The sequence below is a fragment of the Pristis pectinata genome, chromosome 4 (genome assembly GCF_009764475.1).
Source record: "Pristis pectinata isolate sPriPec2 chromosome 4, sPriPec2.1.pri, whole genome shotgun sequence".
Classification (NCBI taxonomy): domain Eukaryota; kingdom Metazoa; phylum Chordata; class Chondrichthyes; order Rhinopristiformes; family Pristidae; genus Pristis; species Pristis pectinata.
The window spans coordinates 100,592,926-100,608,218 of record NC_067408.1 but is presented as its reverse complement, the minus strand read 5'-3'; the positions used below and the strand labels follow the sequence as shown (position 1 = coordinate 100,608,218).

The following is a 15,293-nucleotide window of genomic DNA, read 5'->3' as shown; positions in this document are numbered from 1 at the left end:
CTTTTGGGAAATAGTGAACTTGGCTGGGAGTACCTCCAATGGCTGAGATAGGCTCCCAGAATGGCTGAGCAACTGTCTTCAGCTATGTTTTAGGTGGATGTTATTTTCCCTATCTTTACGAGCTCTTATGTGAAAAATTTACTCACTTTATTGAAGCCACTGAGACTGCTTCCAAATTTAGTATATCCAACATGAAATTATTGTCGTGACAGAACATGAGAACAGGGCAGAAAATATATTGGTGTTGAAAACAGTTTGGAGTGAATAACTAGAGTCCAGGATTATTATTAAAATATGTATTTTAATTACAGTTGTTGATACTCTATAGCTAAGAATTTATAACATGACTTCAATAGAAAATGGAAACTACAGCAATTGATGTCAGATAATTTAACTAAAGAGCACCCAATTTTCAAAATAATTGAGGAGAAAAATTATATTCTATTTAGTAATGTTCTTCAGACTGTGTAATCAGTCAGCTCATTTCTATACATCCTGATGAAATGTAATTCTTCCAGTTTTTCTAAGAGGCTAATCAAATCTAAGTAATTTATTGCAAGGATATCCACTTTTCTCTGTTTTTTCAAATCTCTGGAAATATTGGGGTTGATTTTGAACTCTGTCCATCACAAGGGCCAAGTGTAATGATCAGCTATGTGTTCTGCTGATGAAGGTGTCTCCTGACACTTTGAGGATGTTGCTTCATTGAAAATCAACTGTTTTCCCTGCACCTGATTGAAACCTGAAAAACAAGCCCAAATAAAGTTGGAGCTCACGAGGTAAACTGTGGAGGGAGGAAGTCCAGAGTCTTGGGGAAATCCATGATGCAGAGGAGCATCTGAGACTGCAGGTTACTTGTGTGGGTCCCAGTGGAGAAGTATAATTTACAATGTATCCTTGGAGGGTCTTGTTCTTATTGATTGCCAATGGAATTGATTAAATTCCTGGAAATGGCAATCGGGTTATAGTTACATCAAAGGACACCCATCTCAAAATGAAAGTAAAAAAAACCTGCAGATGCCGGAATTCTAAAATAAAAAACAGAAAATGATGGAAATAACCAGCAGGTCAGGCTACATTTGTGGGAAGAGAAACAGAATTAATGTTCTGATGAATGGTTTTCAACCTGAAATATTAATTCTTTTTCTCTTCAAACAGGTATGGCCTGACCTCCTGAGTATTTTCAGCATTTTCTGTACATATTAAAAGGGACCCGATACTTTGCACAGCTGGAGAGTGGGCTCCTTCCAAAATGTACACTGAAACATCACTCATTCTAATTGGATAGTAAAGCCACAGACCCAGTTTTGTTTCTGATGCTGAGTGAAGACAGTGACAACTGACTTTACTGCCCCCTAATTAGTAGGACCCTCAGTAACACCCCAGTCATTTTTCTTAAGTAATTTGAATAGTGGTACACCAGTACAAAGCAGTCCAGCTAATCCAAATGAAATGCTATACTCTCCTGGATTTATTTTGGCATCCACATTATAATAATATTTAATAGCCACTTCAGTTACATGGTTAAACAATAAAATACGTTCTGTTGAAGTCTGTGACCTGTTCTGCAGAACATTGTTATGCTTAAACCAAAGTGATTTTGAAATGTAAACTGTTCTATACACAGCAGTTAATATCTGTGGAAAGATTTCGAGCTGAAATTTTACTACCACTTTGGCACTGAAGGGGAATAATTTCTGGACTGGATTGATGAGAAAATAGCAGTATAATAGTAGAGACAGGAATGCTCTGAAGCTGATAGATGTGACTGTGCTCCGACTACCTCCAGGAGGCTGCCGCACAACACCTGTGCTCAGTGCTGTACTGCTTAACCCCAGTGTGGTTGGTTAAGTTTATAAAGAGTTCATGTGGCTGAGAGATCCTCTGTGTGTTTTTTAGGATCTGAGAAATAGTGGCTCCTTCCACCTGCACTTTCTGCAATGTTAAATTTTGCTTTCTCCATGAACGCAGAGTCCAGTTCCAAGCCCAGGTGTTGTCTGCTGTGCTTTGCATTCAATGGCTACCTTAACGTATCTGTATATGTCTCAAATGTTATCACATAACTCAGGAAGAGTCAAAAAACTGTTGCAAAGTGGTCTATAGAAGATGTAGCACTGGAATTGATAGTCTTCAGTGTGGCTTGTGACTACATTGGTAAATTTGTCAGCAGTAGTTCAAGGAGCCATCAGCCATGGCTTCTGGTACACTCTTGGTATGGGATCGATCCCCATTCCAGAAGCTTGAGCACAAAATCTGGAATGATGTTTCAGCTCATTACTAAGGGAGCACTCAACAGGTGTCTTCTTTCTGATGAGACTTTACACCAAGTCTGCCCATTCTGGTTAATTGGCATTATTTTCAGCATGCCTAATGGTTCTATTTCAAAGTAGAGCATGGAAGGTCTTTGCTATTTGTAAAGACCTTACTGTGAATGAATTGGCTGCTGCATTTCCTATATTCCTAAACTTTATAAAGTATTTCATGGGCTGTAAAGTGCCTTGGGTGCCCTGAAGACATGACAGCCACAATATAAGTGCACATTGAAAAGCAAAAGAGTTATATTTTTTCTTAATTCACCTGAAACATTAACTTTTTCTCAATTCACAGATGCTACCTGACCTGCTGAGTACTTCCAGTGTCCCCATCTTTCTTTAATTGCTAATGAAGTCTGCATACTATACAATAACTCCGGGCTGCCCCCAGAACACTCTAAGCAAAAGATGTATTTCACTGTGTGTTTCGATATACATGTAACTAATAAAGATATCTTAACTTCTCCAGGAAGATGAGAGATGGCTAGGTTCCTGGTAAAGAATCAATGATTGTTACATACCGGTAAGATGTTTAGCAAGAGATCATTTGCAGTCATTTGTGAATTATGGGGAAATATCATGCATTAAGTAACAATTCCAATTGCCAGAAGTAAACAAGTGAAATTTGAATCAAGATTTTAATGCAGCAAAGTCTATTTAACTGATGTCATCTTGTTTCATTGTTATCTGTGGTGGACTAAAACATACACACGCCAATATACCTATTCTGAAATGTTATCAACCTGAACTGTGAACTGTTTCACAATGCACTGATGCAGCCTGTCCCAGTCAGTATTTGCAGAATCTCCAGAGGTCTGAGCAAAAAATCAAGTTTAAGATTTCAACGCAGTACTGAAGGAGCCTTCTATTGTTGGAGGCACTACTTTTCTGTTAAACCAAGGCCATGTCTGTTGATTGGCACTATTTTATTTCAGATTTCCAGCATGTGGAACATTTTGCTTTTACATACCCCATTCTCACTGTAAACAGGAACTTGGCCGTTCTTAGCAAAGCACTGAAACCATATTTCTTCATGAATCTTGTATTTCACTTATTCTGATATCAGCATGTCTGCCATCATTTTAATTATTTTTGCAGCTGGTTGCAACTATACCAATGTGATCAGCACATTTTAAGAGTTTATAATCCATACACTTGGCAGGTTGTAATTGCTTACATTATTGTTCTATCAAGTTCAATGGGCCATTTCCTTACTTGTTGGGGAAGAAAACCTCTATAATAAATCTTACATCCAGTGTTGCATCATTCTAATACCCAAGGCTTTACATATGGAACTTCTTTGAGGTTCAGTGATTGTAGCTATAGAAACAGCCCATACAATTTCTTGATACAAATAATCAGCTTATATCTTTTTGTTAAGGGACGAATGCGTCTGGTGAAAAATATTGCCAGGGACTGCAATCACTGACTGAACAGTCAGATAGAAGAACTGGATTCAAAACTCATTGAAAGGCAGCAATTACACCAATGCAAAACTCCTTCAGTACTGAGGATGTGCCAGGCACATTGTGCATTCAAGCCCAGCTATGAGCCTTGACCTGGAGGTAAGCGTGGCATCAAGTGAGCTACTTACATCCTAAGAAGGGAATTCTGTTTAACATGCTTCTCTCTTTCTCATCACTTTTCTATTTTTAAAATTGCCACCTTTGCATTCTAATCACACTCACATTCTGACATTTTCTTTATATAAATTTTGACTTGGTGTAATAAATGGTGCATGCTCCTGCACTTACTCATGGAAAGTCCATCACTCTCCAGAGATCCAGACATCAATTCTGGAATGGCAAATTGCCAATGCTAAGAATAGAGAGCTATCCAAATTGACACATGATCTGAATGACATTCACACTAAGATCTGGTTAAGGTCATTCTAAATCCACTTTCTCTGCACACTGGTAAAAAGCCACAGGAAGAAGGCTTGTGAATAATAATGTGTACACATTGTAACGGTTTGAAGCCTGCAAGTTGCATTGGCTATTTCATTAGTGTTGGATTTCCTGATAGACCCAAGACCCAGTATTAATTTATGAGCTTTATAATTTCTCTTGAGCCATCAGCTATTTTTGGCTGGAACTGTATTCAACATCAGTAGATGTTACAAACACATTGCACTGACATAAACCCATTGATGGATATTAAGGCCTCTAATTTGTAATACTTTACGGGAATTCAGGAAAGGTTGCTAAGAAGTTATAAATTCAACCATAAAATGTACTCCTTCTGAACAACCCACTAGTGTGTAGTAGATTGAATTCGTCAAAAGAATCTGTACATGGTTTGGGATGGCACCACCAGTCTCAGGAGATATTACAGTGACTTTTTGAATTGTACGTACATTGAAACTTGGACCTTGTCTGCATTGTAATCCTTTAAGGACTGAGCAACCTTTTCTACTGCTGTGAAATCCATCCCTTCCTTCACCTTGTGGTGACGTTCTATAAACTCTAATGCTGGCTCAAACGGAACAGGCTCAGAACAATATGTTGAACACATGGACAGGGTCTGCATTTATGGCACACACGGAAGGAATTGGAAACTTCTAATCTTATGTTATTTTTGGAGAGGGTGCAAAATAAATACCCCTTAATCCAAAGGGGATTAGCAGAAAGAAGTGAACAACTATGCAATGAACTTTCGCATGCAAACCTACCAATTCAAGCCTCAAAAATTAAACTATTTTGACTGCATAGGCTACAATTCTGGGTTAAAATTCAAGCATGTGTGTGTTAATAATGTAGACATTAAATATAAGAGCAATGGCAAAGTATTGTGACAAAAATAGATAAAAAATTTAATGTAGATAATACATATTTCACAAAATTTTCAATACTGTGGGGGAAACAGATCCTTTTTGAAAAATGAATTAACATTTTAAGACGTGAAATTGGGTTACCTTGTACAGGATAATGTTTAATGATCGGCTGTGCACACTCCAACATGGCAGAACAATAGGAAAAGTTGAGGGAGGGGGCTTCACTTTGACAGCAAAGTCTAAAATATGGACTATAAATTGTTTAAGACATAATGCTGCAAGATATTCATTAAACTTTTCAATCACTGTGAAAAATCTACAGTATTGCGCAAAATTTTAATCGGCCTCATTTCAATAATTTAACCAATTTAAAAACTGAAAGCCACACGCACACTTGCACCATTTCCATTGCTTCTAACTCACAGATCAGTTTACCACTTGTCCAAAAGTTCGTTTACCTCTCTAACTATAATACTTTTCTTTTATTTAAAACAAAAAAAGAAATTTCTCTTTCCCATGACAGATTTTAACTAGATTTTTTCTGTTGCCTGCGCGCTGAAAGTTTTTGTGATTTTAATTCTCTTACCATCATAAATAATACTTAAACATACCACCTTTTTTTAAATATATAAAAAAGGTAGAAAACAGAGCCATCATTCCTTTTGCTTAAGGCATTTACACTTAAAGAGCTTGAAAGTCTTTCACGCACCACATCAACTGACCAAACCAGGTTTCCCATATCATCACCTCCATAGTATTAACAGTCACCATATCATTGTGGTATCATTCTCATTGGTTAATTCCTTGTTGCATTGCAGTCTGATGCACAAAGGCTTGGTTTTCAGTTTACACTGGAACTGGGCTGTTCTTTGTGTGTGTTTCCAATTGCTTAATGCTGCTCACCATCTTTTTCTGATGTCCAGAAAGGGTAACTCCGAGCTTCATTATATCACTACAAAGGAAGACACAACAATAATAAGTAATGGTGTTAAGGGTCCACTTATATTGCGAAGTTTATATTGATAAAAGGTGATTTTGGGGCACACAAACACAAAAGTGGCAGTATAACTCCAGAGGCTAAAGCTTAGTGAAAGTAAAAGCAGTGAGTTTTCCTTCAGGAAGTCTTTTCATATCAGTGTGAGTTCAGCCTAAATGAAGCGAGCAGATTTCTTCCTGTGTTGTGGCCTATTGTGCTGACCACAGCCTGCCATCTACTGACACGGAACAGAAGACATATGGAAATTGAAACCAATTATTCATTTTATTGCATCTACACGTTAAAGTTATTTCTTTTCAACATCAAAAGTGCTGACCTAGTTGAGCCACAGCTGTACTAAGTGATATTGGAATCTAATAGCAAAGGCACGTGGGGACTCTCCTTCAACACTTTGATTAATGTGTGACACACAGAATATGCAACAGTATGGACTGAGGTCAATGTAAAAGATCTGGGACTGTAAAAGCCAAGCATTGTAGTTTGGTCACATGCAAACTGGTGAAATGACCTTGTATAAAATTATGGCTACAAAATAAGATGATTATTTCAACCCTTCTACTGAGTGGCAGGATTCCTGCTCCCCTTGACGCGCCATAAATTCACCACCCACCCGAATCGAAGGTGCATGCATTTTTCTTGGGGAGCCTTCAGCAGCCCAGTGCACTCCCATCCACTTGTATCTGGAAATTGCTCCAGGTTCCTGTCATTCTTTAGGACTTTAATCTTGCGTTTGTAAATATCTGCTAGCTTGTTTTGGGGGGTGCTCAGTTAACTCCCGATGAAGCTGGTGCTGGGCACCCAGGGAATGGTTGCTGTTTTGCTGCCACGTTCAACTTCTTGGAAAATCAGGTCCCAAGTGGTTTGCTTTCTTTATTTTCAGAGCAATATGATAGAACATGAAGGCAATGTGCTACAGGGCTATTCTCTGTGTATGAACCATGGCAAGTACAACAGGATCCTTGATTGAGCTGCACCATTAGAACTGACCCTGATCTTGGCCTGTCAAATACAGATTTGCTCAGGAACCACCACCACCATCAGAGATACAGGGTCCCATTCTGTTACATCTTTGGCTGAGATCAGATGGCTCAATGGGGACTAGCAGTCAAACTGGGCTCTAACACCACACTGACAAACATATCTGAATGTTCTGTTGATCCATCTCAGACACATGTTCAACAAGATACTACTGAAGAGTTGTGAAATGTTTTCAGTCACACCTTGGAATATTTAAGTAAATATTAGAGCAGTTAAAGCAGTTGAAGAGAACTTAACCATCTTTGTAATAACATAGGTCAGATGATCTATCAAAAATTGTAAAGTGAGAAAAGTTTGGAGAGGTTAGGTGGTTTGACGGTTGAGATTCTAAGATTCAGATGAATGGGATGAAAGTCTATTCTCTCTGATGGATGGAGGCATCCTATATCAAATGTATTTGCTCTGTCTCAATCCCATCAGGTCCAACCTTTCATGAAAGAACTGTCTCAACCTCAGTAGTAATTTATAGTCTCACTTAGAAAGGCCACAGAACAACTGGTGCAGGGAAAGGAAAGAAAATATTCCACTGATACATGAGGCAAGTTACTTCTTTGAGTTTGAAGTTGAGACTAAGAACACCCTGGGGTGGAGTATGTAGGCTTGCTCTGTGTAATACTGTCAGATTCATGACCAACAAGTGCGGATATTGTGAGGTCCTTTGTTGTACGGGACAAATTGTTTTGTAGTATTGAATGCTAATTGAATGCTGCTTCTAGAATACAGCTCCACTGAAGTCAAGTGGAGTTCAATGTATTTGTGCTATTGCATTACATATTTAATGCCTGCAACTGAAACAGAGGACAAATTTCCACCCTGAAACCAATGAGCATAATCAAAATATAATCAAACAAAAAGAAGAAAAAGAGACAGAAGGAACCTTCTTGGAAACAATCAGAAGTATATAAATATCATTGGTCTTGGAAATGGACTTTTCCTGGTAATTTCACAAGGTATGTAAGTTTCTTCTGTGACTTCCCTTTTCCTAATACTGTAATTGGATTCTTTATTGAAAACAAACCATTCAGTTTTAGCTAAATTGGAAAGGATTGCTTCTTTTAATACGCTGCAGATTGGAAAAGTTGATATGAGCCATTTGTTCCCTGGGCATGGGTGCAGACAAAATTCAATCTACTTATTCTTGGTCTAAGTAGCCAAGTTTCTGATTTCCATCTCTGTTTATAATTGTTAATTTTTACCAGCAGTGTTTATTCCTGGAAAGGGTAACATTTGGCAGTGCAGAAAACTCCCAGGGGTGCCTTTGTAAGCCGCTAACCCCTTAATCAGAACTTGTTAGGTACAGTAGCACACACTTTCTGTTTTGAACTTACTTGGTCAAGATCTAGTTGCCTTGTTTATAGATTAGAAAAACTGTTTGATGCTCAGAAATATTTATCTTGTTGTCAATGTTACCATTACTCTGCAACAGTTTAAAACATGTAAAAAACTTCTTTCCAAACTCTTAACCAAGGTTACCATTTGTATATGCCTAAGAAACCCCGACCCTTGTTTCTTTGTCCCATAACTATAATTTTGGAAACTAATCGATCTCTTGTCTCTTCAAACAGATGGGGCACCAAACAATTTTTCTTTTAATCCCACATAAGGCAAATATATTGTGCTTATCAAATTTCATTTTATGACAATTTTTTTTCATTTAGCTTATTGCAGGAAGTGGTCAATAACTCAGCACAAGTGAGCATTCATTCAGTGTGAATGTGCAGTCATCTAGTGGGCACTTCAATAATCCCAACTGTATGAGCGCAGCACAGATCCATCTCTAGAGACATTTTGAAAATCCTCAAAATGCGAATTAAACCTTCAATTCACTGTGTTGTCTTTGCTATCACTGAGTGATCCAAAGAGCTGGTAAGAGCCATCTCATTCAGTGAAAGGACAAATCCTTGTTTGAACTTGCCTTTGCCAGTGTCATTGAAGGAAAAAAATCTCTTTGATTCTGTTCAGCAGGTCTTAACAATGGTGCTGAAATGCACCATAAATAGCCTCTTTTAAAGCAATTGGAAATAATGTTAGCCTCGTGCCATTTATAACATTTTAATATTCAACACTTCAGCATCTCATCACGTGCTTTTCTCTTGAGAGAAATTTCACCCAATCACAAACACACTGGGACATGACCATGTCCTTTGATAAAAATAGGAAAGGTAGAGTCAGACTTGTAATGAAACCTGGGCTAGACCTTGTATTAGGTTGCAGTGTTGCTAACTTCCACTTACAATAACAGGCTCAAGATACAGTTACAGGACATGGTGAAGAAGTCATATGGGATACTTACCTTTATTAGCCAGGGCATAGAATTTAAGAGCAGGGAGGCCTTGGTACAATTCTATAAAACTTTGGTTAGGCCACAGCTGGAGCAGTGTGTGCAGTACTGGTCACCACACTATAGGAAGGATGTGAATGCACGGGAAAGGGCGCAGAGGAAATTTACCAGGATGTTGCCTGGAACTGAGCATTTCAGTTATGAGGAGGCTGGAAAGGCTGGGTTTGTTTTCTTGGAGTGGAGGGGGCTGAGGGGGGATTTGATAGAGGCATTCAAAATTATGAGGGGCAAAGATAGGGTGGATGGTTCGAAACTTTACCCCGTGACAAACCTGTCTAAAACCAGAGGCTATCACTTAAGGTGAAGAGTAAGAAGGTTTGAAGAACTGAGGAAAAAAATAATTCCTCAGAAGTTGGTTGTAATCTGGAACACACTGCCTGAGAAGGTGGTGGAGACAGGTACTCTCATAACATTTAGGAAGTATTGGGATAAGCACTTGAATTGCCAAGGCATTGAAGGTTACAGGCCAAGTCCCCATTTGCAACTGCACTTCCCCTCCCCCCCCAATAACCTTGAGCATCCCCCAATGCTGAACAAAGTAGCTCCCTCACTTGCTGTCATCTGCAGTGGCTATTGGCACTGATAACTAAACTGTTCCTTTGCCTCCAAGTGAAACAGCAGAAAATTGAACTGGTTGCAGTATTACCCATGTAGACCTAAGTTCCTAAAGGTGAGAAAGGCAAAGAAATGCAAGAAGGACTTGATCTCAAAGATTAAAACATGGATCATCAGATTGTCTTGGAGTATTACACCATGGAAACAGGTTCTTCAACCCATCGAGTCTGCACCGACCATCAAGCACCATTTACACTAACCCTCCACTTAACCCATTTTATTCTTCGTATATTCCCATCAATTCTCCCCAGATTCTACCACTCACCAACACACCAGGGACAATTTACAATGACCAGTTAACCCACCAACCTGCATGTCATTGGGATGGTGGGAGGAAATTGGACCACCTGGAGGAAACCCAGTGGTCACAGAGAGAATGTGCAAATTCCACACAAACAGCACTGAAGATGAGTATTGAACCCAGGTCTCTGAAATTGTAAGTCAGAAACTCTATTAGCTAAATCACTGTGCCACTCTGAATCCAAACAACACACATGGCATGCCTACTCTGTGATCTAATGCTTGCAGTTGAGCAGCCTCTAAATAGTGCTTCCGTGCCTCAGAGACCAATCCCACTGCATTTTACTGGCATCTCTGTTGCTGAACGGAACTTCTGAGGTTATGCATTGGGATTGTAATTATCCCACAGGATTCAGATTTGTGAGGTTACATCTGCCTTTAGTGAAGGCTTCAGCCAACAGAAAATATCTGTGTGGTTAAAATGGAGCTCAGTCAGAATGGGGCAGTGGACAAGTTTAGCCACACTACTAACCTGCTTCAGTCTTAGTCTACTTACAAACCCAGTTCTGATTCCACAAGTAACTTGTAAAATGCCATACCACGTGAAGAATGTTGGTGAAATGATGATTTATTTAAAGACCCAATCTGGACATTGAGCCAATTTAAATATCTTAACTACGTGATCCCAGCACTAAATGTTAGGCAGATTTTATGGCTTGCACTTAGCAAGCAATTCTGTTTCATTGATATCTGATGTTCCGTACATGTAATAAAAATGGCCATTTCCTCATAATCTTGAAAAACATTGTCATCAGTTCGCTGAGAAATATGATCCATGGATTTAGATACCTTGAAGTTAGAGAGTAAAATGGCTCATTTGCAAATCCTACTACGGTCAATTTTCAACATTTATATGAAAACTCAATCCAAAGGAGTTCAACAACTCAAAAAGGTTCACATAGGTGGAAGGAGTTCTAAATTGCACTGTTGGCTTGGAGGTATCTTGGTAATGGAGTATCTTACTCCTTCCTACTGAGTATTTTAAGTGAAAATATGGCTGAGTTGAGTTTATCTATTGATTGCTCTGTTTGGATCTATACAGGGCCAGTGGGAGATATTGGTAATGGTTCAATACCTTGTAACTTATTCTTGGATTGACTGCATAGTTACCTAGAATCCATTGGATAATTTCGTGTAGATTTTTTTCCCTTTTTATTAGAATGTATTTCCTTAGCTCTTCAGGTTTTCCTGATTTTAATCCAATGCCAATGGCCTCTCAAGGATTACTGAAAGATCAGGAGAGAATAAGAGAAATTATAATGAACTTCTTTAATTAGTGGAAGGATCAGTGGTTCTTGGGAAGTTAGAGGGCTTTTGTGAGTCAGAGGCAGGACCCTTCAGTAGACAAATCAATGTCCCATGATACACCACAGGCTTCGAACATCATTGGAGGACTCATTTTTGGTGGGCTGTAGTTAAAGAATGCAACTTCAGCAGATGGTCCAACCAAAGGGTACAAGAAGTCCTTGAGGATTTTGACTGACTGAGTTCTGCCCTGCACTCCCCCTTGTCTGCTCCAACCTTGCTCCTCACCTTCCTCTTCCAGACCACCAAATAATATGGTGGCTGGACTTAACCAGCTGGCTAGGGACATTCACTGTTTGCCCACAGGTCACCCTTCCTACATTAATAAGGACCAACCTTCAAAATGGATAAAGAAAAGGCTAATAAAATGTCACATTGAAAACAACACCTTTGAAAGCCTTTGACGTTCATAGAGGGTTCATTTTTATTATTAAATCTACAGACATTTATGGCAAAAATCACAGCAGATGTTTTGGGAGGACTACTTATTGGTTGATTAAGATGCCTGGAAGGAAAATGTTTTTAAATAAAATGGTAAGAAAATTAAAGATTCAATAAAAATGGATTTCCAGCCTAATCTCACAAGGAATGCGACTTTGTGTTCAGTGAAGGACACAGATTTTTCTTTCAGTTTATACTTATTGTTGAAGTGGATTGTTAATTGTTTAAGGCTTTTCTCAGCACTTATTGAGTAAAGCAGGTCATTTTGAGGTATCTTATCAGAGTTACATAGTTCTGTGATTCAGTAGCATGAGCTGCCTGACAGTTAATGTCCAGACATCACCTTTAAACCTCAATGACAACGTACAGCTGTCTAGCCTTATGTAATAGTAAGGGCAGAGTTTAGAGCACATCTGTGAGGTAGTGGTGGATTGTGTGTGTGTGTGTGTGTGTGTGTTTGTTCACAAAACAGCCACGACCACATTGTAAGGATGTTTTCGAGACAGTAATGTGCTTTGTGTAAATCTAAAGACACTATATCAAGGGGAGTCAAAATTTAATCATCATTTTATTCCATTACGTCCTTGAGATTTAAACGTGAGCAGGGCTGTGATATTAGAGGTTGTATCCAACAGCTTCCCACTTCTATTTGTAAATATGGATGCCAAGTAATTAGTGTCTTTAAAGAGTTTGCAGTATAGGACATCTATGGCTTTGCTTCTCAAAATTCCAGAAGCAGCGTAAAATGCACTGTCAATACTAAATAGTGGGTTTAATGCTCTGACCAGGGATTAATTTCTAGGCATCTGTTTCTGATCATTTTTCATGTTGTTCAGTGTACTAGTTTGGAGTCCAATGGCAAATAGTATAGTTAGACGTCTTTCATGAGGAACCATACTCAAAGTGTTTCAGAACTTCAAATGTGGTGCATTTCAGAGAACATCATAATCTACTCTAACCACAATATTCCAAAGTAGCTCCATGGGTGAAAGTAGGGAACTAGACCACACGCAAATCACGTTAGCCTCGACCTTAAGCAATACCAGGTTGACTTCCTTCGGCTGGCAAGCATGAGACATGACAGTCAAAGGCACTTTAACGTTCATTTGTTACTGCTCATTAGGTGTAGGAAACCTGAACAGCTGGCAAAAAAAACAAGCTGCTGGAGGAATTCAGTGGGTCAGGCAGCATCTGTGGAGGCAAAGGGATAGACAACATTTTGGGTTGAGACCCAGCATCAGGACTCGCTGAGTTACTCCAGCAGTTTGTTTTTCGCTCCAGATTACAGCATTTGCAGTTTCTGGCATCTCCAACCTGAACAGTTAATACTCTCTCGAACTGAACAAAGGCCAAATGTACCAACCCAGTGCTCCATGACTCAGGTTTTCATATATAGTCCAAATTTTCCGTCAAGCCTGAAATCTGACTTTTCATGCAGCTCAAAATGGCCTCACCCATTTCAGTTACCTGCTGAATGATCAAGAAACTTGAGTGGATTCTTTTGGAGGACATCACATGAGCAAGGAGTCAATGATTCCAATTGTTTCCAGCACCACACAACCTAAACCGTTGACATCAGTTTGCTTCTGTAATATTTTAAGCATTAAGGTCATGTAGGAGAGCTCATTAATGAATAAAGGCCCAATTCTCTCCATATTTATGCTATATGTTGCTAACAAATTGCTAACAATTGCTATAAATTGCAAACCAGCCTCCCCTCCATGGACTCTGTCTTTACCTTTCGTTGCCTTGGTGAAGCAGCCAGCATAATCAAAGACCCCATCCACCCGGGTCATTCTCTCTTCTCCCCTCTCCCATCAGGCAGATGATACAGGAGCCTGAGGGCACATACCACCAGGCTCAAGGACAGCTTCTATCCCACAGCGATAAGACTATTGAATTGTTCCCTTATACGATGCGATGGACTCTTGACTTCACAATCTACCTTGTTGTGACCTTGAACCTTATTGTCTACTTGCACTTCACTTCCTCTGTAGCTGTGACACTTTACTCTGTACTGTTATTGTTTTTACCTGTACTACCTCAATGCACTCTGTACTAACTCAATGTAACTGCACTGTGTAATGAATTGACCTGTATGATCGGTATGCAAGACAAGTTTTTCACTGTACCTCGGTACAAGTGACAATAATAAACCAATACCAATACCAAAATAATGACCGGATTAGTAATGATACAGGTCACTTCTGGACCTCAGCCCAACTTTTGCCCATTATACACCTTCAACAAAATATATTGGTGATAAAAGGTAATCTTACTCTGAGGACAATTTTGCCATCATGTCACAGGAGTTGTACCCTGCCCCCACGAAGCTGTCCTTGTACTGTCCCATCCGCACACCATCAAGCCAGTCACCCACGGAGCGGAAAGCTGTGACGTCTGTGTTGCTCCGGTCAAGCAGCAGATTGGATGGTCTAATTGGAAGGAAATCAGGAAGCCAGGAATAAGCAGAGATCATTGTATGAGAAAGCATCAACTAGAATCAGCAGGGGCTTGCAGGCTGCAAACAGCTTTGCAGCGCAGCCATGGAATTTATCTGTCACTCTGGATTCACCTGTTCAAGCTGTCAGATTATAGCATTGACTGACCACTGTGCAGTCATCAGTTCGAACCACCCAGTCAGGGTTAGTATTCCACAGAAGCAAACAATCAAAACAAAGAGATTTACAATCCCTGAGGAAAGTGTATGTTTGAAAAAAATCCTTGTTTTTGGCTCCTAATGGGTAGCACAAGATTCCATTTGAGATGAGGGAGTGACCCTGTCCTTCGAATTATACATGGACTCCAGCTGCCTAGAAAGTATAGCCAATAAGAGTGCGAAAGACAACCTGAGGTGACCCCTACTCCCTGCCAATATTTTGCCATTGACCAGCTCCCATCAACTCTGCTGCCTGCTGTAACTAAGAAGCTGCCCGACATAGACTCCTCTAACCCATCTGGTCAGCTGACACTGGACTTGAAGTGTGGGTGGGCTGCAGAGGGCCTGCTTTAACCCCACCTGCCTGGTGGAAACCCAGTGCTGGGGTCACTGAAATTCACCATTAATAAACATTACAGCCTGAGCAGATGAGTGGGATATTCAGTGGAAGGCGGCAAAGTCCCGATTTAAATATACGGGAAGGTTAGTGATTACATCATCAAACCTGATTC

General features: G+C 39.6%; 1 protein-coding gene across 1 annotated transcript in view; it reads right to left on the bottom strand.

Annotated features, from left to right (window-relative positions):
- Nucleotides 1-5,185: 5,185 nt before the first annotated feature.
- Nucleotides 5,186-15,293, bottom strand: part of LOC127569856 (ephrin type-A receptor 3) — a 218,258-nt gene continuing 208,150 nt past the window's right edge. Inside the window, exons 16-17 of the mRNA XM_052014841.1 lie at nt 14,402-14,557; nt 5,186-6,037 (exon numbers count right to left, since the gene is read on the bottom strand). Coding sequence (XP_051870801.1) covers nt 5,932-6,037; nt 14,402-14,557 — 262 coding nt within the window. The 3' untranslated portion in view covers nt 5,186-5,931. The remainder of the gene's footprint in view (nt 6,038-14,401; nt 14,558-15,293) is intronic.